The following is a 25,465-nucleotide window of genomic DNA, read 5'->3' on the forward strand; positions in this document are numbered from 1 at the left end:
GTTTATGTCTGAACCTACAGCCTCTGTCTGATAGATGTTTATGTCTGAACCTACAGCCTCTGTCTGATAGATGTTTATGTCTGAACCTACAGCCTCTGTCTGATAGATGTTTATGTCTGAACCTACAGCCTCTGTCTGATGTTTATAGAACCTACAGTTTATGTCTGAACCTACAGCCTCTGTCTGATAGATGTTTATATCTGAACCTACAGCCTCTGTCTGATAGATGTTTATATCTGAACCTACAGCCTCTGTCTGATAGATGTTTATATCTGAACCTCTGTCTGATAGATGTTTATATCTGAACCTACAGCCTCTGTCTGATAGATGTTTATGTCTGAACCTACAGCCTCTGTCTGATAGATGTTTATGTCTGAACCTACAGCCTCTGTCTGATAGATGTTTATATCTGAACCTCTGTCTGATAGATGTTTATATCTGAACCTACAGCCTCTGTCTGATAGATGTTTATGTCTGAACCTACAGCCTCTGTCTGATAGATGTTTATGTCTGAACCTACAGCCTCTGTCTGATAGATGTTTATATCTGAACCTACAGCCTCTGTCTGATAGATGTTTATGTCTGAACCGTCAGCCTCTGTCTGATAGATGTTTATGTCTGAACCCAGCCTCTGTCTGATAGATGTTTATGTCTGAACCTACAGCCTCTGTCTGATAGATGTTTATGTCTGAACCTCTGTCTGATAGATGTTTATTATACAGCCTCTGTCTGATAGATATCTGAACCTACAGCCTCTGTCTGATAGATGTTTATATCCTACAGCCTCTGTCTGATAGATGTTTATATCTGAACCTACAGCCTCTGTCTGATAGATGTTTATGTCTGAACCTACAGCCTCTGTCTGATAGATGTTTATGTCTGAACCTACAGCCTCTGTCTGATAGATGTTTATGTCTGAACCTACAGCCTCTGTCTGATAGATGTTTATGTCTGAACCTACAGCCTCTGTCTGATAGATGTTTATGTCTGAACCTACAGCCTCTGTCTGATAGATGTTTATATCTGAACCTACAGCCTCTGTCTGATAGATGTTTATATCTGAACCTACACAGTCCTCTGTCTGATAGATGTTTATGTCTGAACCTACAGCCTCTGTCTGATAGATGTTTATGTCTGAACCTACAGCCTCTGTCTGATAGATGTTTATGTCTGAACCTACAGCCTCTGTCTGATAGATGTTTATGTCTGAACCTACAGCCTCTGTCTGATAGATGTTTATATCTGAACCTACAGCCTCTGTCTGATAGATGTTTATGTCTGAACCTACAGCCTCTGTCTGATAGATGTTTATATCTGAACCTACAGCCTCTGTCTGATAGATGTTTATATCTGAACCTCTGTCTGATAGATGTTTATGTCTGAACCTACAGCCTCTGTCTGATAGATGTTTATATCTGAACCTACAGCCTCTGTCTGATAGATGTTTATGTCTGAACCTACAGCCTCTGTCTGATAGATGTTTATGTCTGAACCTACAGCCTCTGTCTGATAGATGTTTATATCTGAACCTCTGTCTGATAGATGTTTATATCTGAACCTCTGTCTGATAGATGTTTATATCTGAACCTACAGCCTCTGTCTGATAGATGTTTATATCTGAACCTACAGCCTCTGTCTGATAGATGTTTATGTCTGAACCTACAGCCTCTGTCTGATAGATGTTTATATCTGAACCTCTGTCTGATAGATGTTTATGTCTGAACCTACAGCCTCTGTCTGATAGATGTTTATATCTGAGCCTCTGTCTGATAGATGTTTATGTCTGAACCTACAGCCTCTGTCTGATAGATGTTTATATCTGAACCTACAGCCTCTGTCTGATAGATGTTTATGTCTGAACCTACAGCCTCTGTCTGATAGATGTTTATGTCTGAACCTCTGTCTGATAGATGTTTATATCTGAACCTCTGTCTGATAGATGTTTATATCTGAACCTACAGCCTCTGTCTGATAGATGTTTATATCTGAACCTACAGCCTCTGTCTGATAGATGTTTATGTCTGAACCTACAGCCTCTGTCTGATAGATGTTTATATCTGAACCTACAGCCTCTGTCTGATAGATGTTTATGTCTGAACCTACAGCCTCTGTCTGATAGATGTTTATATCTGAACCTCTGTCTGATAGATGTTTATATCTGAACCTACAGCCTCTGTCTGATAGATGTTTATGTCTGAACCTACAGCCTCTGTCTGATAGATGTTTATGTCTGATAGATGAATCTGAACCTACAGCCTCTGTCTGATAGATGTTTATGTCTGAACCTACAGCCTCTGTCTGATAGATGTTTATATCTGAACCTACAGCCTCTGTCTGATAGATGTTTATGAACCTCTGTCTGATGTTTATATCTGAACCTCTGTCTGATAGATGTTTATATCTGAACCTACAGCCTCTGTCTGATAGATGTTTATGTCTGAACCTACAGCCTCTGTCTGATAGATGTTTATATCTGAACCTACAGCCTCTGTCTGATAGATGTTTATATCTGAACCTACAGCCTCTGTCTGATAGATGTTTATATCTGAACCTCTGTCTGATAGATGTTTATATCTGAACCTCTGTCTGATAGATGTTTATGTCTGAACCTACAGCCTCTGTCTGATAGATGTTTATATCTGAACCTACAGCCTCTGTCTGATAGATGTTTATATCTGAACCTACAGCCTCTGTCTGATAGATGTTTATATCTGAACCTACAGCCTCTGTCTGATAGATGTTTATATCTGAACCTACAGCCTCTGTCTGATAGATGTTTATATCTGAACCTACAGCCTCTGTCTGATAGATGTTTATGTCTGAACCTACAGCCTCTGTCTGATAGATGTTTATATCTGAACCTACAGCCTCTGTCTGATAGATGTTTATATCTGAACCTCTGTCTGATAGATGTTTATATCTGAACCTCTGTCTGATAGATGTTTATGTCTGAACCTACAGCCTCTGTCTGATAGATGTTTATATCTGAACCTACAGCCTCTGTCTGATAGATGTTTATATCTGAACCTCTGTCTGATAGATGTTTATATCTGAACCTACAGCCTCTGTCTGATAGATGTTTATATCTGAACCTACAGCCTCTGTCTGATAGATGTTTATATCTGAACCTCTGTCTGATAGATGTTTATATCTGAGCCTCTGTCTGATAGATGTTTATGTCTGAACCTACAGCCCCTGCACACACACATGATCTCACCAACGTACTGCTCCACAACCATGCTGCAGACAAACACACACACACACACACACACACACACACACACACACACACACACACACACACACACACACACACACACACACACACACACACACACACACACACACACACACACACACACACACACACACACACACACACACCCATTTACCAGTGGAGGTGACAGACTTGCTGTGGTCCCATTTTGCACCCAGCTCCTTGTCTCATGGTCGTCTCATGAGAAGAAAAAAGCAGCTGCACGTGATTTCTCTCTCTGCTATTTTCTTTTGATGGAAGAAGGGGGGGAAGAAGAAGAAAAAAACTCTCTGCCACCCCACCTTTCCTCTTCTAGTGGGCTGAAAGGAGACGTGGTGTTTGATGTTGAGAGGACTGTGTGAGAACTGACGGAAAAACACAGACAGACAGACTGACTGCCTGACAGACAGACGGGCCCTCTGCTTCTGTTGATGTTGTGGTGGTCCAGGTGTGACGTCCATTACATTTCAGACCTGTCGTAGATACACCAGACACCGATACACAAACACCTGTGGGCCTCACGTGACTTCCAGACTGCCAGTCTCGAGTCTACAATGGGCCTCCACTTCACAGGTGTGACTGTGGTCAGCATCCAGCATGAGGCACAGCGTCTGTGAAGAAGACACTCCAGCACCACCTTGAATGCGGCTGTGGTCAAAGCTGAGGTACTTCTCGGTGAATGTTGTTATCTCGATCTTATACCAAGTTGTTAACACCAAGTACTGGAGGATGAAAGCCTGTTGGATGTCAGGTGAGCTGCCACTGTCAACTCTTCATTTGTTGTTGAAGACAATACATCGACTTATTCACTTGGTAGATCCAGTCTCATTTAAAGATGATAATTGAACCATTATTTAACTTGACAGTTAATGCGTGATGGACAATGTAATACACGTTTTTAAGTTGTACACGCTTTCAAACAAGCCCTTTGTAGTTTAGAGTTGTGGAGAATTGTGGGGATTGTAGTTCGTTCCACAGTTGAGTGACGCACCCGGAAGTAAACGTGGTAAAGAAGAGAGGTCACTTTGCTTCTGTTTTGTAATGTTTTGATTCAGCAACACTGCTGATAATTATGGAAGCAACCAAAGCAGGTATTGTATAGACAATATGTTGAGTATCGTTTTCCTATGTCGCTTTTACGGCATCGGTATAGTTGTAAAGCATCTGTAGAAAAGTGTGTGGTCATACGCACATCTTTAAAAACATAACGTTATGTTCTGGGCTAACAACGTCTAGTGAACAACAAGAAGGCCCCGCCGCACACTGTCAAAGCTCCCAATTCACCGACAAAAACGTTTCCATCCCGACCCCGGATCTTCGTCGAATCGAAACGTCGTCGGTAAAGCGGTGGATTGGGAGCTTTAACGGTGCAAGTGTCGTAGCCGATTAAAACTTGAACTTATAACTGAGTTTTATTCATCTACGAGTCACGTAGCTGTCATTTGGGATATTTAGAGAGTTATCTACGTAGACCTCTTTTAAAATGTTTTCTGACATACAAATGTTTTATCTATTATACTTTTAATCTTCGACGTTCATTGTTTGCGTCCTCAGAAACGACTGGGTGAGCTTGATGTTGTTAACTAGCTGTTTAGCTAGTTAGTTTGATGGATATGCTAGCCCTGGTACAGCAGGGTAGCTATGACTTATATATATGTGTGTGTGTGTGTGTGTGTGTGTGTGTGTGTGTGTGTGTGTGTGTGTGTGTGTGTTGTTTCAGAGGAGCCCTTCCTGAGGCATGTTGAGACGGATGTACTCATCCCCAAGATGGTGAGGGAGAAAGCCAAGGAGCTCTGTGCTGAAAAGGTTACAGGTGAATATCTGAGATTTAATAAAAACTTGTGTTAGCGAACCTGAACAAATGCTTAGGCTTTAGGTCAGCGGGTTTACAGTCTTGTGGCACCCAGGCTATATGGGCTGGAACCCAGGCTATATGGGCTGGAACCCAGGCTATATGGGCTGGAACCCAGGCTATATGGGCTGGAACCCAGGCTATATGGGCTGGAACCCAGGCTATATGGGCTGGAACCCAGGCTATATGGGCTGGAACCCAGGCTATATGGGCTGGAACCCAGGCTATATGGGCTGGAACCCAGGATGGTCACAGAGATACAGTTCAAGTTGGAAGTTTGCATACACCTTAGACAAATGCATTTAAACTCAGTTTTTCATAATCCCTGACATTTTAATCCCAAGTAAAAATGTCCTGTTTTAGGTCAGTTAGGATCACCACTTTATTTTAAGAAAGCTGATTTCTTTCAGCTTTTATTTCTTTCATCACATTCCCAGTGGGTCAGAAGTTTACATACACTCAATTAGTATTCGTTAGCATTGCCTTTAAATTGTTTAACTTGGGTCAAACGTTTCGGGTAGCCTTCCACAAGCTTCCCACAATAAATTGGGTGAATTTTGGCCCATTCCTCCTGACAGAGCTGGTGTAACTGAGTCAGGTTTGTAGACCTCCTTGCTTGCACACGTTTTTTTCAGTTCTGCTCACACATTTTCTATAGGATTGAGGTCAGGGCTTTGTGATGGACACTCCAATACCTTGACTTTGTCGTCCTTAAGCCATTTTGCCACAACTTTGGAAGTATGCTTGGGGTCATTGTCCATTTGGAAGACCCATTTTTGACCAAGCTTTAACTTCCTGACCGATGTCTTGAGATGTTGCTTCAATATATCCACGTAATTTTCCTCCCTCATGATGCCATCTATTTTGTGAAGTGCACCAGTCCCTCCTGCAGCAAAGCACCCCCACAACATGATGCTGCCACCCCCGTGCTTCACGGTTGGGATGTTGTTCTTCGGCTTGCAAGCCTCCCCCTTTTTCCTCCAAACATAATGATGGTTGTTATGGCCAAACAGTTCTATTTTTGTTCCATCAGAGCAGAGGACATTTCTCCAAAAATTACGATCTTTGTCCCCATGTGCAGTTGCAAACCATAGCGTGGCTTTTTTTATGGCGGTTTGGAGCAGTGACCTCTTCCTTGCTGAGCGGCCTTTCAGGTTATGTCGATATAGGACTCGTGGATATAGATACTTTTGTACCTGTTTCCTCCAGCATCTTCACAAGGTCCTTTGCTGTTTTTCTGAGAATGATTTGCACTTTTCGCACCAAAGTACGTTCATCTCTAGGAGACAGAACGCGTCTCCTTCCTGAGTGGTATGACGGCTGCGTGGTCCCATGGTGGTTATACTTGCGTACTATTGTTTGTACAGATGAACGTGGTACCTTCAGGCGTCTGGAAATTTCTCCCAAGGATGAACCAGACTTGTGGAGGTCTAAAAAAAAAATGTCTGATGTCTTTGGCTGAAGTCGGGGCTGATTTCTATTGATTTCCCCATGATGTTAAGCAGAGGCACTGAGTTTGAAGGTCGGCCTTGGAATACATCCACAGGTACACCTCCAATTGACTCAAATGATGTCAATGTCAAGCAGAAGCTTCTAAAGCCATGACATAATTTTCTGGAATTTTCCAAGCTGTTTAAAGGCAAGGTCAACTTCGTGTATGTAAACTGCTGACCCACTGGAATTGTGATACAGTGAAGTAGATGTCCTAACCGACTTGCCAAAACTATAGTTTGTTAACAAGAAACTTGTGGAGTGGTTGAAAAACGAGGTTTAATGACTCCAACCTAAGTGTCTGTAAACTTCTGACTTCAGCTGTATATCCAAAGTTCACCTCCGCTGTTTACACACATTGTCGGGTTGCTGAGGTCTCTAACCTTCCCAGTTACAAGCTCAAGCAAAGGCCCTATTAATGCCCTGAGCCATGACAGAGTATTAATGGATACCTCCCCTGTTGCGTATATTTGTTTCTGTTGCGTTCATCTGGCTGTCATGCCCGGTCTGAAAACCAGTCAGAAGTAGATTACCTGATGAAGGGGAGAAAAAGACAGTCGAGGCATTTTCTATCTCGACCAAACCTGATATGGTGTTTTAAATATGAATATTCCTCTTGATACACTTCCTCTTTTGTGTCCCCAACGCCTTTAAAAAAAAATAGCTTTTGTTAATGGTACCTTTATTATAAGGAGTATAGGCTGCTGATCTGATTGTGTTATAGCTCGACACGTCGGCCTAATAGAAACGTGTTCTCCTTTTTTACAGGAAGATACTTGATACAGACCGCAGTTTAAATGTTTTTGTTAACATCTCTAAATTCACTTTATGCTGCTGGCATCAACATGGTTAATTATTTTTAACCATACGGAGTCTCGGGGTCGCTGCTGTAATGTTGTTGCAGGGCGTTTCCACGGCAACGGAGAGATGCTGAGACTTTTTTTTTCTCACTTTAAAAAAAATGTATGTCAAACAAAAAAAAACAATGATTGCAAAGTTAAACAAACCATTACAACTCGATGCATAAAGACTACTTTTAACAATTTCCACCATTTTTTTAAATATTTTTTTTTACAAAAACACATTTTCTTGAGGAACAGTGCAGGGCACCAGCAGCACAAACTGTCAGTCTGTTACAATGTACATCTGCACTGTTCAAGTAAATGTGTTTTTTGTTGTTGTAAAAATATTCTTTTGAAAATCGTTAAAAGTAATTGTGCATAGAGTTGTATTGTTTTTTTTTTTTTTTAAGTTAGCAATAATTTGTTTTTTTGTTTGGCGTCCATTTTAAAAGTGAAAACGGCTCTGCATCATTCTGTTACTGTGGGATTGCCCAACAACAACTCTTGGTGCTGCAGAGGTGCTTCGATTGTGGTTAGGCCTAAAGTCTGTCCTCTTCATCCTCTGAGGCGGCACGCCTGCTGCTGCTCGCCCAGAGAGACACAGCCCTCGAGGTGACAGGGCTGTGGAAATCCCCTTCTGGTCTCCTCTCTGCCCCCTCCTTTTCACACCTCCGCCCCAGCTGCTGTATTGCCTGCATACTACTCTATTTGTATTACTGATGCTTGCAGTGGCTGTTTGCTCTGGTTCTGCCCTGGTTCTGTCCTGTTCTGTCCTGGTTCTGCCCTGGTTCTGTCCTGGTTCTGTCCTGGTTCTGCCCTGGTTCTGCCCTGGTTCTGCCCTGGTTCTGTCCTGGTTCTGTCCTTACTCCTTAGTACTGCACTGATTAGATCAGCTACTTCAGAACAGTCACATGTGACCTCAGTACTGCACTGATTAGATCAGCTACTTCAGAACAGTCAGCTCTCCGTATCTCATCACATACATTGGGGAGAACAAGTATTTGATACACTGCTGATTTTGCAGGTTTTCCTACTTACAAAGCATGTAGAGGTCTGTAATTTTTATCATAGGTACACTTCAACTGTGAGAGACGGAATCTAAAACAGAGTAGGAATGGGAGACGGTCATGTGGTCTGATGAGACAAAAATAGAGCTTTTTGTTCTAAACTCCACTCGCCGTGTTTGGAGGAAGAAGAAGGATGAGTTCAACCCCAAGAACACCATCCCAACCGTGAAGCATGGACGTGGAAACATCATTCTTTGGGGAAGCTTTTCTGCAAAGGGGACAGGACGACTGCACCGTATTGAGGGGAGGATGGATGGGGCCATGTATCGCGAGATCTTGGCCAACAACCTCCTTCCCTCAGTAAGAGCATTGAAGATGGGTCGTGGCTGGGTCTTCCAGCATGACAACGACCCGAAACACACAGCCAGGGCAACTAAGGAGTGGCTCCTCCGTAAGAAGCGTCTCAAGGTCCTGGAGTGGCCTAGCCAGTCTCCAGACCTGAACCCAATAGAACATCTTTGGAGGGAGCTGAAAGTCCGTATTGCCCAGCGACAGCCCCGAAACCTGAAGGATCTGGAGAAGGTCTGTATGGAGGAGTGGGCCAAAATCCCTGCTGCAGTGTGTGCAAACCTGGTCAAGAACGACAGGAAACGTATGATCTCTGTAATTGCAAACAAAGGTTTCTGTACCAAATATTAAGTTCTGCTTTTCTGATATACCAAATACTTATGTCATGCAATAAAATGCTAATTACTTAAAAATCGTGTGATTTTCTGGATATTTGTTTTAGATTCCGTCTCTCACAGTTGAAGTGTACCTATGATAAAAATGACAGACCTCTACATGCTTTGTAAGTAGGAAAACCTGCAAAATCGGCAGTGTATCACCGTCACTGTGTTGGGTGACTGCTGATGTGTGATGGGATACCCCCCCAGTACAGTCCTCTGAGATTACAGTCAGTGATGGGATACCCCCCCAGTACAGTCCTCTGAGATTACAGTCACTGTGTTGGGTGACTGCTGATGTGTGATGGGATACCCCCCCAGTACAGTCCTCTGAGATCACAGTCACTGTGTTGGGTGACTGCTGATGTGTGATGGGATACCCCCCCAGTACAGTCCTCTGAGATTACAGTCACTGTGTTGGGTGACTGCTGATGTGATGGGATACCCCCCAGTACAGTCCTCTGAGATCACAGTCACTGTGTTGGGTGACTGCTGATGTGTGATGGGATACCCCCCCAGTACAGTCCTCTGAGAATACAGTCAGTGATGGGATACCCCCCCAGTACAGTCCTCTGAGATCACAGTCACTGTGTTGGGATACCCCCCCAGTACAGTCCTCTGAGATCACAGTCACTGTGTTGGGTGACTGCTGATGTGTGATGGGATACCCCCCAGTACAGTCCTCTGAGATCACAGTCACTGTGTTGGGTGACTGCTGATGTGTGATGGGATACCCCCCAGTACAGTCCTCTGTGTTTCTGTTCTGCTGATTTAAATTAGTCACACTGTTCTGCCTCGTCAAATTGCTTCTGCAGGTTTTCCTGCGTTGGGATGAAAGCAAGTCGTGGTGATAATCACGCTGATCAGAACAGGGAGATTATTATGATGGGTTTACATCCCAAATGGCACCCTATTCTCTATACAGTGTACTGCTGTTGAGCAAGGCTCTGGTCTAAAAGGTTGTGCACTTTGTAGGGGTTAGGATACATTGTCATTTTGGGATGCGTTCCATTGTTTATGAGATGCTGGAGACAAGGGTGGGGTGAGGGGGGGGTGGGGTGAGGGGGGGGGGGACAAGGCTAATTAAAGTCTGGCTAACAGCATGAAGAAACGAGGCCAGGACCCTTCAGCACCTCTTTAACACCACCAACACAATGGCACCTTTTCATCCACAACACCTTGATATCAGTTAGAAAGGATTGACAGGGAATATCTTGGTGTTTTTAGAAAATCTCTGTAGTCTAACTCAGTTAGGCCTAATGGCCAACTCCACCTCTGTATGATTCACTTTGCACTCAGCTGTTTGTCAGGGTCTCAACTGCTTTTTGGCAAACATCATGTATTTTTTTAATGAAATGGTTAGAAAAGGAGAGTCTTTGTTAAGTTGAACATCTCAGCCCTAAATGTGTCTTCTACGGTCAAACTAAAAGAGACACACAGAGTTCTGTATGTCATTCAGAGTAACTATAGACCTGGTTGGTTTACAGAGTTCTGTACGTTATTTAGAGTCAATATAGACCTGGTTGGTTTACAGAGTTCTGTACGTCATTCAGCGTAACTATAGACCTGGTTGGTTTACAGAGTTCTGTACGTTATTTAGAGTCAATATAGACCTGGTTGGTTTACAGAGTTCTGTACGTTATTTAGAGTCAATATAGACCTGGTTGGTTTACAGAGTTCTGTACGTTATTTAGAGTCAATATAGACCTGGTTGGTTTACAGAGTTCTGTACGTCATTCTGAGTAACTATAGACCTGGTTGATATCTACACAACGTGGGCCTGACAGAGACAGACAATATCATATATATATATATATATATATATATATATATAGACCTTGTTGGTTTACAGAGTTCTGTACGTCATTCAGAGTAACTATAGACCTGGTTGATGTCTACCCAACGTGGGCCTGACAGAGACAGACAATATCATATATATATATATATAGACCTGGTTGATGTCTACAGAGTTCAACTCATTCTGAGTAGGACCTGACATATCTAGACAATATCAGAGACAGACAATATCATATATATATATATATATAGACCTCGTTGGTTTACAGAGTTCTGTACGTCATTCAGAGTAACTATAGACCTGGTTGATGTCTACCCAACGTGGGCCTGACAGAGACAGACAATATCATATATGTGTATGTATATATATATATATATATATATATATATATATATATATAGACCTGGTTGGTTTACAGAGTTCTGTACGTCATTCAGAGTAACGATAGACCTGGTTGGTTTACAGAGTTCTGTACGTCATTCAGAGTAACGATAGACCTGGTTGGTTTACAGAGTTCTGTACGTCATTCAGAGTAACGATAGACCTGGTTGGTTTACAGAGTTCTGTACGTCATTCAGAGTAACGATAGACCTGGTTGGTTTACAGAGTTCTGTACGTCATTCAGAGTAACGATAGACCTGGTTGGTTTACAGAGTTCTGTACGTCATTCAGAGTAACGATAGACCTGGTTGGTTTACAGAGTTCTGTACGTCATTCAGAGTAACGATAGACCTGGTTGGTTTACAGAGTTCTGTACGTCATTCAGAGTAACTATAGACCTGGTTGGTTTACAGAGTTCTGTACGTCATTCAGAGTAACGATAGACCTGGTTGGTTTACAGAGTTCTGTACGTCATTCAGAGTAACGATAGACCTGGTTGGTTTACAGAGTTCTGTACGTCATTCAGAGTAACGATAGACCTGGTTGGTTTACAGAGTTCTGTACGTCATTCAGAGTAACGATAGACCTGGTTGGTTTACAGAGTTCTGTACGTCATTCAGAGTAACGATAGACCTGGTTGGTTTACAGAGTTCTGTACGTCATTCAGAGTAACGATAGACCTGGTTGGTTTACAGAGTTCTGTACGTCATTCAGAGTAACGATAGACCTGGTTGGTTTACAGAGTTCTGTATGTCATTCATTGTAAGTAACGATAGACCTGGTTGGTTTACAGAGTTCTGTACGTCATTCAGAGTAACGATAGACCTGGTTGGTTTACAGAGTTCTGTACGTCATTCAGTGTGAATAGACCTATTGGTTCAGCACTAGTTCTATATGTCATTCTGTGTGAATAGAAAGCCCTATTGGCTTCACTATTTATAAAGCCTCTTTGAATAGAAAATTGGAATGTTCACTATGTTATCAAAACTCTGTGTGAATCGAAAACCTATTGGCTGATGATTTTTAAAATAGAAAATTGGCAATTCTATATGAACTCTGTGTGAATAGAAAGCCCTATTGGCTCAGCACTATTCTATATGTATGGCCTCTCCTCTGTGTGAATAGAAAGCCCTATTGGCTCAGCACTATTCTATATGTATGGCCTCTCCTCTGTGTGAATAGAAAGCCCTATTGGCTCAGCACTATTCTATATGTATGGCCTCTCCTCTGTGTGAATAGAAAGCCCTATTGGCTCAGCACTATTCTATATGTATGGCCTCTCCTCTGTGTGAATAGAAAGCCCTATTGGCTCAGCACTATTCTATATGTATGGCCTCTCCTCTGTGTGAATAGAAAGCCCTATTGGCTCAGCACTATTCTATATGTATGGCCTCTGTGTGAATAGAAAGCCCTATTGGCTCGTTCAACCACTGTTGTAAAGAGACTGGTTTCCTGATGGTGGTAATTTACTGACTAAATCTGTGTCTCCTTCCATCTATCTGGTTTCAGGGTTCAACCACTGTTGTAAAGAGACTGGTTTCCTGATGGTGGTAATTTACTGACTAAATCTGTGTCTCCTTCCATCTATCTGGTTTCAGCGTTCAACCACTGTTGTAAAGAGACTGGTTTCCTGATGGTGTTCAAGTGTCGGGATCAGAACGCTGCCCTGAAGGAGTGTCTGACCGTACAGTGAGTCAACTAACTGTTGTTCGTACTGACTCAGTGTTCTAATGATAACTGTTGTTCGTACTGACTCAGTGTTCTAATGATAACTGTTGTTCGTACTGACTCAGTGTTCTAATGATAACTGTTGTTCGTACTGACTCAGTGTTCTAATGATAACTGTTGTTCGTACTGACTCAGTGTTCTAATGATAACTGTTGTTCGTACTGACTCAGTGTTCTAATGATAACTGTTGTTCGTACTGACTCAGTGTTCTAATGATAACTGTTGTTCGTACTGACTCAGTGTTCTAATGATAACTGTCGTTCGTACTGACTCAGTGTTCTAATGATAACTGTCGTTCGTACTGACTCAGTGTTCTAATGATAACTGTTGTTCGTACTGACTCAGTGTTCTAATGATAACTGTTGTTCGTACTGACTCAGTGTTCTACTGACTCAGTGTTCTAATGATAACTGTCGTTCGTACTGACTCAGTGTTCTAATGATAACTGTCGTTCGTACTGACTCAGTGTTCTAATGATAACTGTCGTTCGTACTGACTCAGTGTTCTAATGATAACTGTCGTTCGTACTGACTCAGTGTTCTAATGATAACTGTCGTTCGTACTGACTCAGTGTTCTAATGATAACTGTCGTTCGTACTGACTCAGTGTTCTAATGATAACTGTCGTTCGTACTGACTCAGTGTTCTGTGTTCGTACTGACTCAGTGTTCTAATGATAACTACAGTACTGACTCAGTGTTTCGTACTGACTCAGTGTTCTAATGATAACTGTTGTTCGTACTGACTCAGTGTTCTAATGATAACTGTTGTTCGTACTGACTCAGTGTTCTAATGATAACTGTTGTTCGTACTGACTCAGTGTTCTAATGATAACTGTCGAGTACTGTTGATAAGTACTGACTCAGTGTTCTAATGATAACTGTCGTTAAGTACTGACTCAGTGTTCTAATGATAACTACTCAGTGTTCTAATGATAACTGTTCGTTCGTACTGACTCAGTGTTCATGATAACTGTCGACTCAGGTACTGACTCAGTGTTCAATGATAAGCTGTACTGACTCAGTGTTCTAATGATAACTGTCGTTGTTGACTCAGTGTTCTAATGATAACCTGACTCAGTGTTCTAAATAACCTACTGACTCAGTGTTCTAATGATAATCAGACTCAGTGTTCTAATGATAACTGTCGTTCGTACTGACTCAGTGTTCTAATGATAACTGTCGTTCGTACTGACTCAGTGTTCTAATGATAACTGTCGTTCGTACTGACTCAGTGTTCTAATGATAACTGTTGTTCGTACTGACTCAGTGTTCTAATGATAACTGTTGTTCGTACTGACTCAGTGTTCTAATGATAACTGTTGTTCGTACTGACTCAGTGTTCTAATGATAACTGTTGTTCGTACTGACTCAGTGTTCTAATGATAACTGTTGTTCGTACTGACAGTGTTCAGTGTGTCTAATGATAAGTTCGTACTGGGTTCTAATTCTTCGTACTGACTCAGTGTTCTAATGATAACTGTCTTGTTCACCAGTGTTCTAATGATACAGACTGACTCAAGTGTTCTAATGATGACTCAGTGTTCTAATGATAACTGCCAGCTACAGGACTCAGTGTTCTAATGATAACAGTCTTCTGTTCACCACTCTCTCTCAGCTACAGAGACTCTGCGTTCTTCGAGGAGTGCAAGCAGGAGTACATCAAGGAGAAGCTGGAGTTCCAGAGGACCGGGGTGGCGGCTAAGAACCGCTCACAAAAACTACCAACCAGCATGTAGGTTCCAAATTGACCCCTGACCCCCTGAACATGTTGCTTCCACCTGTCCAATCCTCTCAGATCTACAGGATTGGTTTGGTAGCAGGGGCTAGGGGTCACGGAGGGTGGCAGGGGGAGTGAGGGCTACTCACGGGGCTTTACAGTGTGTGTATTGTACATCCGGTTCGGGGTGCTCATTGCCCCAACGGGAAGAACTAGATCAACGAAGGGGCAGGAGACAGGAGGACATCCTAGGCCCTAAGTGACCTGTGTAACGACTACGAGGCTGGTTGGCAAGGTGTGTCTAAAGGCCTCCGTTCACCTGTATGTAGGGAAAAGGAATCTCTTACAGATACGTGTCCTCAACAAATCACACTGTCCTCAACAGAGTCTCTCTAGTTGATCTGATCTAACAGTCAGGATGGAAAATCACACTGTCCTCAACAGAGTCTCTCTAGTTGATCTGATCTAACAGTCAGGATGGAAAATCACACTGTCCTCAACAGAGTCTCTCTAGTTGATCTGATCTAACAGTCAGGATGGAAAATCACACTGTCCTCAACAGAGTCTCTCTAGTTGATCTGATCTAACAGTCAGGATGGAAAATCACACTGTCCTCAACAGAGTCTCTCTAGTTGATCTGATCTAACAGTCAGGATGGAAAATCACACTGTCCTCAACAGAGTCTCTCTAGTTGATCTGATCTAACAGTCAGGATGGAAAATCACACTGTCCTCAACAGAGTCTCTCTAGTTGATCTGATCAGTCAGGATGGAAAATCACACTGTTCCTCCTATTTCAGAATGATCAATAAAGTTTTGTTGTTGATGCTGTCTGTCTGCTCTGCAGTTTGTATATTTATGAATAATTATTTCTGTCAATGCCTTGGAAGCGTTTTCATGTTGAGTTTGTTAGCAACCAATACTGTCCAGAGTGAGATTGATTCCAATGATATAAGACCTGTCCAAAGTACATGAATAATATTCAAGGTGTTGACATCCCAAACATCCTCCACTATGAGAATGTTCCGGAAGGTTCGTAATTATACACCAGATTGATACTGCGTATAGAGGCTCTGTCCCGTAATTAGGATTCACCGGTGAGTTGCCGTAACTACTGGTGTGATGACCGGTGAAGCATTATGGGTAGAGTTGTTGTAAAAAAAAAAAAAAAAGTCTGATTTTTAAAATATAACATTTGACTTGACATTGTGTTTTAACGTACATATAAATAAAAGACAAACAGCCTCTCTGTGTGTGTGTGTGTTGTACCCTCCTCTCTCTCTGTGTGTGTGTGTGTGTGTGTTGTACCCTCCTCTGTGTGTGTGTGTGTGTGTTGTACCCTCCTCTCTGTGTGTGTGTGTGTGTGTTGTACCCTCCTCTCTGTGTGTGTTGTGACTTCTGCTTTCTAAACCATACAGGTGTCACAACGAATGACTTCCAGGTTCACAATCACACGTTTGTTTTTTTTCTCGATGTCCCTTGAAATACCTATTTGAAGTCTTATTACTGAGTCACTTAAGGCTTGTGACTGTCGTACCTCCACACAGCCTTGATTTATACAGTTTTGTGGTTCGCTGACTCTCACCCAGATCTCATCTACCATGTTTATATTACATGTGTTAATCTCTATTCATTGTATTCATACGAGCCTGACGCTGTGCGCTACCAGACTGGAATAGCAACACAACGAGCCGTGGCAGGGCCCATTTCCAGTGTTCGGCTGTCATACGAGCCTGACGCTGTGCGCTACCAGACTGGAATAGCAACACAACGAGCCGTGGCAGGGCCCATTTCCAGTGTTCGGCTGTCATACGAGCCTGACGCTGTGCGCTACCAGACTGGAATAGCAACACAAAGTGAGGGCCCATTTCCAGTGTTTGTTCATGAAACTGGAATAGCAACACACATGGCAGGGATATCACCAGACTGGAATAGCCGTGGCAGGGCCCATCATCAGTAGTAGTCTCACCCAAGTGAGACGATTGTTCATGAAATATCACACATGATATCTGCCCATCATCAGTATTCATCCCCTTGGATTTCTTCACGAAGTGGGATTAAAATGGATTTCATTGTTATTTTTTTTTTGTCAATGATCTACAGAAAATATTCTGTGAAAGTGATTTTTTTTTATTTTCTTGAAATATTAATGAAGAAAACCCCTACTATATATTTTTGATTTAGATAACTATTCACTCCCCTGAGTCAATACACGTCAGAAACACCTTTAGCAGCGACTACAGCTGGGAGTCTTTCTGGGAAAGTCTCTAAAGGGCCGATCTCGATATAGGAATTCATGCCTTTATACACAGTAGCAGAACGTGCGCACTCTGAATACATTTCATTCAACCGCTGAAAACCCTCCCACTTGGTGTCCAATAGATTTATTTATTTTTTCGTGGAGTTTTCATTCAATAAGAGTTTTCAGTACATTTATCTTAGCCATCCTTTTAAATACGGTTTGCAATTTGAATTAGAATTTAGTTGACAGACACTAGAATACATGGAGAGAACGGGGTCAGAATACAGGAATCAAGGGGAAAAAACCCATCTATTCATATTCGCTTCCGTTTCAGGACCAACTAATAGATTTAAAAATACCCTTGATCTTCAAGATTATTTCGGCACATTTTAGGTTTAGGAAAGTATGCGTGTATATATAAATAAAAACACGTTTTGGAGAGGCTTTACGCGCGAAATATGTTGATAAATAAAAAATAGTGGTTGAATTAATCCTGAAATGTCGTATTCAAGTTTAATCCATAAAATATCGGAAGGTGGTGAAAAGTGTACAATAGAGGTTGAACAATAGTCCTATAAATCTACCCGGATCCTCACTAATAGAACTGTATGACCACAGCCGCGGTGAACCGAGCTGCCAGGCTCCAGGTTTAACCTGTTACGCTACGTGAGGTCCGTAATGATTCAGTAGGCTCCACGTCCCAAATCATTACACAACGTTAGTCTAATGTCATCCACACAACGTTAGTCTAATGTCATCCACACAACGTTAGTCTAATGTCATCCACACAACGTTAGTCTAATGTCATCCACACAACGTTAGTCTAATGTCATCCACACAACGTTAGTCTAATGTCATCCACACAACGTTAGTCTAATGTCATCCACACAACGTTAGTCTAATGTCATCCACACAACGTTAGTCTAATGTCATCCACTAACTCTAACGACGCCCAGGAACAACTTACAAGGACGTGACAGAGTAAATACAATGTTAACGGAATGGAATGATTTAATTTGTTTTAATGTATGTGGGTATTACTGACGTGGCTCTCGATATTCGCTAATATTTAACATGATACAAATTGTAAAATAAAACGGAGAAAAGCCCGGTCATAAATCAAGACATTCGAAAGCGCAAACACAACTCGGCAGGTTGAGCCCTACAGAAACATGTAGCTTGGATGTCCACATTGCATCCATGCAAATGATGAGGGCACATCATAAAATTAAAACAAGTAATGGCGAAAGTATTTATATCCTATTTCACAGTATAAAAGGGACCGCAATACACGTGATATGATTTTCAGTTTGGCTTCCATACATATGGCTGGTTTCGCATTCGTCTCCAGGGATCATAAGGAAAACTAATCTAAAACAATTGATATGTATATTTACAATCGCTTTATGCAAATTGATTACTCATTTACCAAGGTTTTATCAATAGTTCTTATCAATTTATACATTGTTTATAAATTTATGAAGGCATAAAAGGGAATTGCATTCCATTTAAGAGTTTAACTCGAGTCAGAACAGAATCGGGATTTATTATTGAGTTTTCCACACCTGGATTGTGCAATATTTGTCCGTTATTCTTTTCAAAATTCTTCAAGCTCTTGTCAAGATGTTGGGTATCATGGTTAGACAGCATTTTATAAGTCTTGCCATATATTTTCAAGCAGATTTAAGTCAAAACTGTAACTTGGCTAAAATTCACATTTTCTTGGTAAGGAACTCCAGTGTAGATTTGGCCTTGTGTTTAAGGTTATTGTCCTGCTGAAAGGTGAATTCATCTCCCAAGTGTCTGGTGGAAAGCAGACTGAACAAGGTTATCCTCTAGGATTTTGTCTGTGCTTAGCTCATCCCATTTATTTTTATCCTGAAAAACTCCTGTCTTAGCTGACGTTAAGCATACTTACAAAAAATATATATATATTTTACCTTTATTTAACTAGGCAAGTCAGTTAAGAACAAATTCTTATTTTCAATGACGGCCTAGGAACAGTGTTCAGGGGCAGAACGACAGATTTGTACCTTGTCAGCTCGGGGGTTTGAACTTGCACCCTTCCGGTTACTAGTCCAACACTAACCACTAGGCTACCCTGCCACCCATAACATGATGCAGCCATCACCATGCTTGAAAATAAGGAGGCAGTTACTCAGTGGTGACGTGGATTTTCCCCAAACATAAGACCGACAACTATATTCCTTTTGGAGTCACTACAATGTTGTCGATCCCATCCTCAGTTTTCTCCCATCCCAGCCATTGAACTCTAGAGCTGTTTTTTTTAATCGTATGGGTCACAGAACCAAGTGTTTTAAAAATCATCATGACAACATCCCCCGAGGCAGTTTCCTTCGCGTCCTGCAGCTCAGAAGGATCACTATCTCGGTGTCTGGGTGATGTAATACATCATCCACAGAATAATGATTCACTTGACCACGCTGTGATTGGTTCTTGTTACCCATCCACCAATCACTGCTCTTTTCTCTGAGGCTTTTGAAAAGCTCTCTTTGGTCTTTTTGAGTTGAATCTGTGCTTGAAATTCAACACTTGACTGGAGGGACCTTCCAGGTGTTGCACGTTGTATTATTCCAGACAGAGTCCATGTCATTTATGTGATTTGTAAAGACACATTTTTATTCCTGTACTAAATTGAGGCCTAAACAAAAGGGGGTGTATACTTAAGCAACTAATATTGGTTAGCTATAAAAATGTGTCTTCATCTGTAAATATATTTGTAGAATTCTTTTCACTTTGACTTTATGGAGAATTTTGTGCCGATCAAATGATATTTTTTTTTTATAAAAAAAAAAAATCACAATTAAATCTGTTATTAATCCGTCGTGGCAACGCAGCAAAATGGGAAGAAATCCTAGGGGGGGGGGGGTGAATAATAGCTAGCCAATCATCAGTATCCATGATAGAAGAACAAGGGGGGGATACTTCTGATACCCACTGTACCTACAACTATGTGAAAAACTGTACTGTATCTGAGCCAGTCAGTCTATAACTGGAGATGTGGATGGTGGGGTGTCTGATGCCGAGACACAATCTGATCTCATGTCGCTCATGTAGAACTATTGATAGCTTAAAAATAAAAATGATTTGTATGTATTGTTGGGCACTCACATATGCACTACTCTACCATCACTCGTTATATTACAGTACTTGGTATAACTGAAATAGGTCTCAGTGTTGGACTGGAATAACTACAGTATGTGTGATGGGGTCACTTCCTGTATTTTATCATATAGATACACTGGCTCGACGTTTTCCCTGCTCTTCTCTGACGGAACTATTTTAGTCTCCGAGACAGAACCTCTCTCCTCTCTAACTACAAAGGATATTATCGGAGTGGGTTTAAGAAAAAACGGGCAACTTGCGTGTGCTGCTCTTCAGGTTGGTCAGTTATCCGTTGCACAAAAATAGATGGTGAGTGAGAACGCCTTTATTCACACATTAGCATAAATAGCGTGATCTTTATCCAACCCGTTTTTTAACCAGTCAATAAAGTATTACTCACTGGCAGTCCACAATATTTGTGTATCACAAAAAAAAAAAAAAAAAATGATGTAGAATCTTAAAACACAGGATATGAAGTAGTGAAAAGACATCCACATGCAAATCATTTATTTCATTTAAATCATATTTACAAACAGCGGTAGGTTCTAAAATATAATTGTTATCTACTGTACATTGCATTGTGGTCTGCAAATCTTTTACAGGAGTGAGTTATGAAACAACTGCTGTAAAATAACGTTTGGTTTAAAACAAATTTAAAATATAAATAAATCATTGATCACAATTGTAAAGGGACTGAAGGAGAAAACGGAGGTCAGAGAAATAATCCCTTTTAACATCGTGGCCCCCTTTTTTTTTCTTCCCCCAGACAAGACAGGAAGTCACATGACATTTCCCCTTTGTATCCATGGAGACGCTTCTTCTATATTAGGACGCCTCTTAAAAAAAAAAAACACACGGGAGTGAACTCAACTCAGCCCGGCAGAAACACTTCAAAACATACTGTACACGACTCTACATGGATCTCAGCACCTCCCAAACGGCACACTATCCCCTTCATAGTGAACTACTTTTTTAACCCGGGTAAGTGCACTAATATAGAGAATAGGGGGCCAAATCTTGCGTGCCCCACTGACCTAGTAGATTACCATCTCACAAGAAACAAGACTGTACATCTACTGCACACCAACTCTCATATGATTAAATGTGCTTCCCATAACACAACACCTCTTTCATATATATATATATATTGTATTGACATGGTTTTGGTGTAAAAGACAAGCCCTACTTACATTGACTTCAAAGCAGAATAGCTGAACCATAATCATTGGGAAAAAAGTGAGTAATTTGGAAATAAAGATTCATTTTGATGTGAAGATACCAGGTATGGTGTGGATTTGGCCCGTAAGCCCACCAGAACTTGGTACCAGGTTAGGTGTGGATTTGGCCCGTAAGCCCACCAGAACTTGGTACCAGGTATGGTGTGGATTTGGCCCGTAAGCCCACCAGAACTTGGTACCAGGTTAGGTGTGGATTTGGCCCGTAAGCCCACCAGAACTTGGTTCCAGGTTAGGTGTGGATTTGGCCCGTAAACCCACCAGAACTTGGTAGCAGGTTAGGTGTGGATTTGGCCCGTAAGCCCACCAGAACTTGGTTCCAGGTTAGGTGTGGGTAAGCCCACCAGAACTTGGTTCCAGGTTAGGTGTGGATTTAAGCCCACCCTTGGTAAGCCCGTAAGCCCACCAGAACTTGGTTCCAGGTTAGGTGTGGATTTGGCCCGTAAACCCACCAGAACTTGGTTCCAGGTTAGGTGTGGATTTGGCCCGTAAACCCACCAGAACGTGGTAGCAGGTTAGGTGTGGATTTGGCCCCCGTAAACCCACCAGAACTTGGTTCCAGGTTAGGTGTGGATTTGGCCCGTAAGCCCACCAGAACGTGGTAGCAGGTTAGGTGTGGATTTGGCCCGTAAACCCACCAGAACTTGGTTCCAGGTTAATTTGGCCCAGCCCAGAACTTGGTAGCAGGTTAGGTGTGGATTTGAACTTGGTACCAGGCCCTTGGTCCAGGTTAAGCAAGCCCACCAGAACTTGGTTCCAGGTTAGGTGTGGATTTGGCCCGTAAGCCCACCAGAACTTGGTAGCAGGTTAGGTGTGGATTTGGCCCGTAAGCCCACCAGAACTTGGTACCAGGTTAGGTGTGGATTTGGCCCGTAAGCCCACCAGAACTTGGTTCCAGGTTAGGTGTGGATTTGGCCCGTAAGCCCACCAGAACTTGGTAGCAGGTTAGGTGTGGATTTGGCCCGTAAGCCCACCAGAACTTGGTAGCAGGTTAGGTGTGGATTTGGCCCGTAAGCCCACCAGAACTTGGTTCCAGGTTAGGTGTGGATTTGGCCCGCAAGCCCACCAGAACTTGTCGGTAGCAGTACTGGGTTAAAGGCCTTTATATTTCAGGGGATTTCTGCAATGCTTATTTGCCATGATACACTATATATACACACACACACACACAAAAGCATGTGGACACCCCTTTAAATTAGTGGATTTCAGCCACACCCGTTGTTGACAGGTGTATAAAATCAAGCACACAGCCATGCAATCTCCATAGACAAACATTGGCAGTGGAATGGCCTTCATGAAGAACTCAAGTGACTTTCAACGTGACACCGTCACAGGGTGCCACCTTTCCTAAAAGTCAGTTTGTAATTTCTGCCCTGCTAGAGCTGCCCCCCCAGGTCAACTGTAAGTGCTGTTATTGTGAAGTGGAAACGTCTAGGAGCAACAACGGCTCAGCCGCGAAGTGGTAGGCCACATAAGTTCACAGAACGGGACCACCCGAGTGCTGAACCGCGTTGTGCATAAAAATCGTCTTTCCTCGGTAGCAACACTCACTACCGAGTTCCAAACTGTCAACACTCACTACCGAGTTCCAAACTGCCTCTGGAAGCAACGTCAACACAACTTTTTGTCGGGAGCTTTATGAAATGTGTTTCCATGGCAGAGCAGCCTCACATAAGCCTATACATCACCATGCGCAATACCAAGCCTCAGCTGGAGTGGTGTAAAGCTCACGGCCATCGGGCTCTGGAGCAGTGGAAACACGTTCTCTGGAGTGGTGTAAAGCTCACGGCCATCGGGCTCTGGAGCAGTGGAAACACGTTCTCTGGAGTGGTGTAAAGCTCACGGCCATCGGGCTCTGGAGCAGTGGAAACACGTTCTCTGGAGTGGTGTAAAGCTCACGGCCATCGGGCTCTGGAGCAGTGGAAACGCGTTCTCTGGAGTGGTGTAAAGCTGGACTCTAGGAGCAGTGGAAACACGTTCTCTGGAGTGGTGTAAAGCTGGACTCTTGGAGCAGTGGAAACACGTTCTCTGGAGTGGTGTAAAGCTGGTCTCTAGGAGCAGTGGAAACACGTTCTCTGGAGTGGTGTAAAGCTGGACTCTAGGAGCAGTGGAAACACGTTCTCTGGAGTGGTGTAAAGCTCACAGCCATCGGGCTCTGGAGCAGTGGAAACACGTTCTCTGGAGTGGTGTAAAGCTGGACTCTAGGAGCAGTGGAAACACGTTCTCTGGAGTGGTGTAAAGCTGGACTCTTGGAGCAGTGGAAACACGTTCTCTGGAGTGGTGTAAAGCTGGACTCTAGGAGCAGTGGAAACACGTTCTCTGGAGTGGTGTAAAGCTGGACTCTTGGAGCAGTGGAAACACGTTCTCTGGAGTGGTGTAAAGCTGGACTCTTGGAGCAGTGGAAACACATTCTCTGGAGTGATGAATCACGCTTCACCATCTGGCAGTCCGACGGACGAATCTGGGTTTGGCGGATGCCAGGAGAACGCTACCTGCCCCAATGCATAGTGCCAACTGTAAAGTTTGGTGGAGGAGGAATAACGATCTGGGGCTGTTTTTCATGGTTCGGGCCCCTTAGTTCCAGTGAAGGGAAATCTTAACACTACAGCATACATTCTAGACGATTCAGTGCTTCCAAATTTGTGGCAACAGTTTGGGGAGGGTCCTTTCCTGTTTCAGCATGACAAAGCGAGGTCCATACAGAAATGGTTTGTCGAGATCGGTGTGGAAGAACTTGCCTGACCTGCACAGAGCCCTGACCTCAACCCCATCGAACACCTTTGGGATGAATTGGAGCGCCTAATCGCCCAACATCAGTACCCGACCTCACTAATGCTCGTGGCTGAATGGAAGCAAGTCCCCTCAGCAATGTTCCAACATCTAGTGGAAAGCCTTCCCAGAAGAGTGGAGGCTGTTATAGCAGCAATGTTACAACATCTAGTGGAAAGCCTTCCTAGAAGAGTGGAGGCTGTTATAGCAGCAATGTTACAACATCTAGTGGAAAGCCTTCCCAGGAGAGTGGAGGCTGTTATAGCAGCAATGTTCCAACATCTAGTAGAACGCCTTCCCAGGAGAGTGGAGGCTGTTATAGCAGCAATGTTACAACATCTAGTGGAAAGCCTTCCTAGAAGAGTGGAGGCTGTTATAGCAGAAAAGGGGGGGACGAACTCCATTTTAATGCCTATGATTTTGGAATGAGCTGTTGGAGGAGCAGGTGTCCACATACTGTTGGTAGTGTAATGTACGTTGTAAACAAATACAATATAAATTAGCCATCAGTATCTGAAACAACTGACAGATTTGCCTTGTTATGGGATTTAGGACAAGGCAAGCTGCGTGGAGGTTTAAAACCTTGTGTTGTGTGGTTAAAAACTTTTGGCTTTTGGTGCTATTGGCCCAAACAGATTTTTAACCTCGTCAACCCAGGGATTCGATCCAGCAACCTTCCGGTTACTGGCCCAACACTCTAACCACAAGGCTACCTGCCCCCCCCTCTAAACCCCTAGGCTACCTGCCCCCCCCCCTAACCACTAGGCTACCTGCCCCCCCCACCCCTCTAACCACTAGGCTACCTGCCCCCCCCCCCTCTAACCACTAGGCTACCCACTAACCCCCACCCCTCTAACCACTAGGCTACCTGCCCCCCCCCCTAAACCCCTAGGCTGCCCCCCCTCTAACCCCTAGGCTACCTGCCCCCTCTAACCCCTAGGCTACCTGCCCCCCCCCCTAACCCCTAGGCTACCTGCCCCCCTAACCCCTAGGCTACCTGCCCCCCCCCCACCCCTAACCACCACCCCTCTAACCACTAGGCTACCTGCCCCCCCCCCCTCTAACCACTAGGCTACCTGCCCCCCCCCCCTCTAACCACTAGGCTACCTGCCCCCCACCCCTCTAACCACTAGGCTACCTGCCCCCCCACCCCTCTAACCACTAGGCTACGCTGTCTTGTGTTGTGTGATTAAAAACAGCTTTAGGTGCTACTGGGGGGTATATATATATATATCAGTATCTGTTACAGCGTAGACACACTATGACCTCTATATTATTAAGGACAGATAACAGAAG

At 43.1% G+C, this 25,465-nt stretch overlaps 1 protein-coding gene and 2 long non-coding RNA genes across 31 annotated transcripts; 2 read left to right on the forward strand and 1 right to left on the reverse strand.

The window, feature by feature from the left end:
• The first annotated feature begins 4,182 nt into the window (after positions 1–4,182).
• cmc1 (C-x(9)-C motif containing 1) lies at positions 4,183–15,625 on the forward strand. Its single transcript, XM_052505090.1, has 4 exons — positions 4,183–4,347; positions 4,977–5,069; positions 12,951–13,041; positions 14,697–15,625. Exons 1-4 carry the CDS (start codon positions 4,329–4,331, stop codon positions 14,815–14,817), a joined length of 324 nt encoding a protein of 107 aa, XP_052361050.1. The 5' UTR covers positions 4,183–4,328; the 3' UTR covers positions 14,818–15,625.
• Positions 11,379–12,206, reverse strand: LOC127921380 (uncharacterized). The gene is made up of 3 exons (XR_008108831.1): positions 12,131–12,206; positions 11,751–12,079; positions 11,379–11,703 (listed from the first exon to the last, which is right to left on the reverse strand). It is a non-coding gene; the product is annotated as an uncharacterized LOC127921380 (long non-coding RNA).
• A 5,685-nt stretch (positions 15,626–21,310) lies between the features above and the next one.
• Positions 21,311–22,540, forward strand: LOC127921381 (uncharacterized). 29 transcript variants are annotated; one of them, XR_008108857.1, is made up of 7 exons: positions 21,311–21,452; positions 21,499–21,631; positions 21,678–21,723; positions 21,823–21,868; positions 21,963–22,054; positions 22,161–22,298; positions 22,391–22,540. It is a non-coding gene; the product is annotated as an uncharacterized LOC127921381 (long non-coding RNA). The 29 variants fall into 29 exon arrangements; XR_008108835.1 differs by having other exon boundaries at positions 21,499–21,723; positions 21,823–21,914; XR_008108852.1 differs by having other exon boundaries at positions 21,499–21,723; positions 21,823–21,914; positions 22,207–22,298.
• The last annotated feature ends 2,925 nt before the right edge of the window (positions 22,541–25,465 follow it).

The sequence above is a fragment of the Oncorhynchus keta genome, unplaced genomic scaffold, assembly GCF_023373465.1.
Source record: "Oncorhynchus keta strain PuntledgeMale-10-30-2019 unplaced genomic scaffold, Oket_V2 Un_contig_2225_pilon_pilon, whole genome shotgun sequence".
Classification (NCBI taxonomy): Eukaryota; Metazoa; Chordata; class Actinopteri; order Salmoniformes; family Salmonidae; genus Oncorhynchus; species Oncorhynchus keta.

Excerpts from the sequence above, each read along its gene's own strand:
- cmc1 (XM_052505090.1), top strand. Across the intron at positions 5,070-12,950 it reads CTGTGCTGAAAAGGTTACAG|CGTTCAACCACTGTTGTAAA; the intron begins GTGAATATCTGA and ends ATCTGGTTTCAG. Across the intron at positions 13,042-14,696 it reads AAGGAGTGTCTGACCGTACA|CTACAGAGACTCTGCGTTCT; the intron begins GTGAGTCAACTA and ends ACTCTCTCTCAG.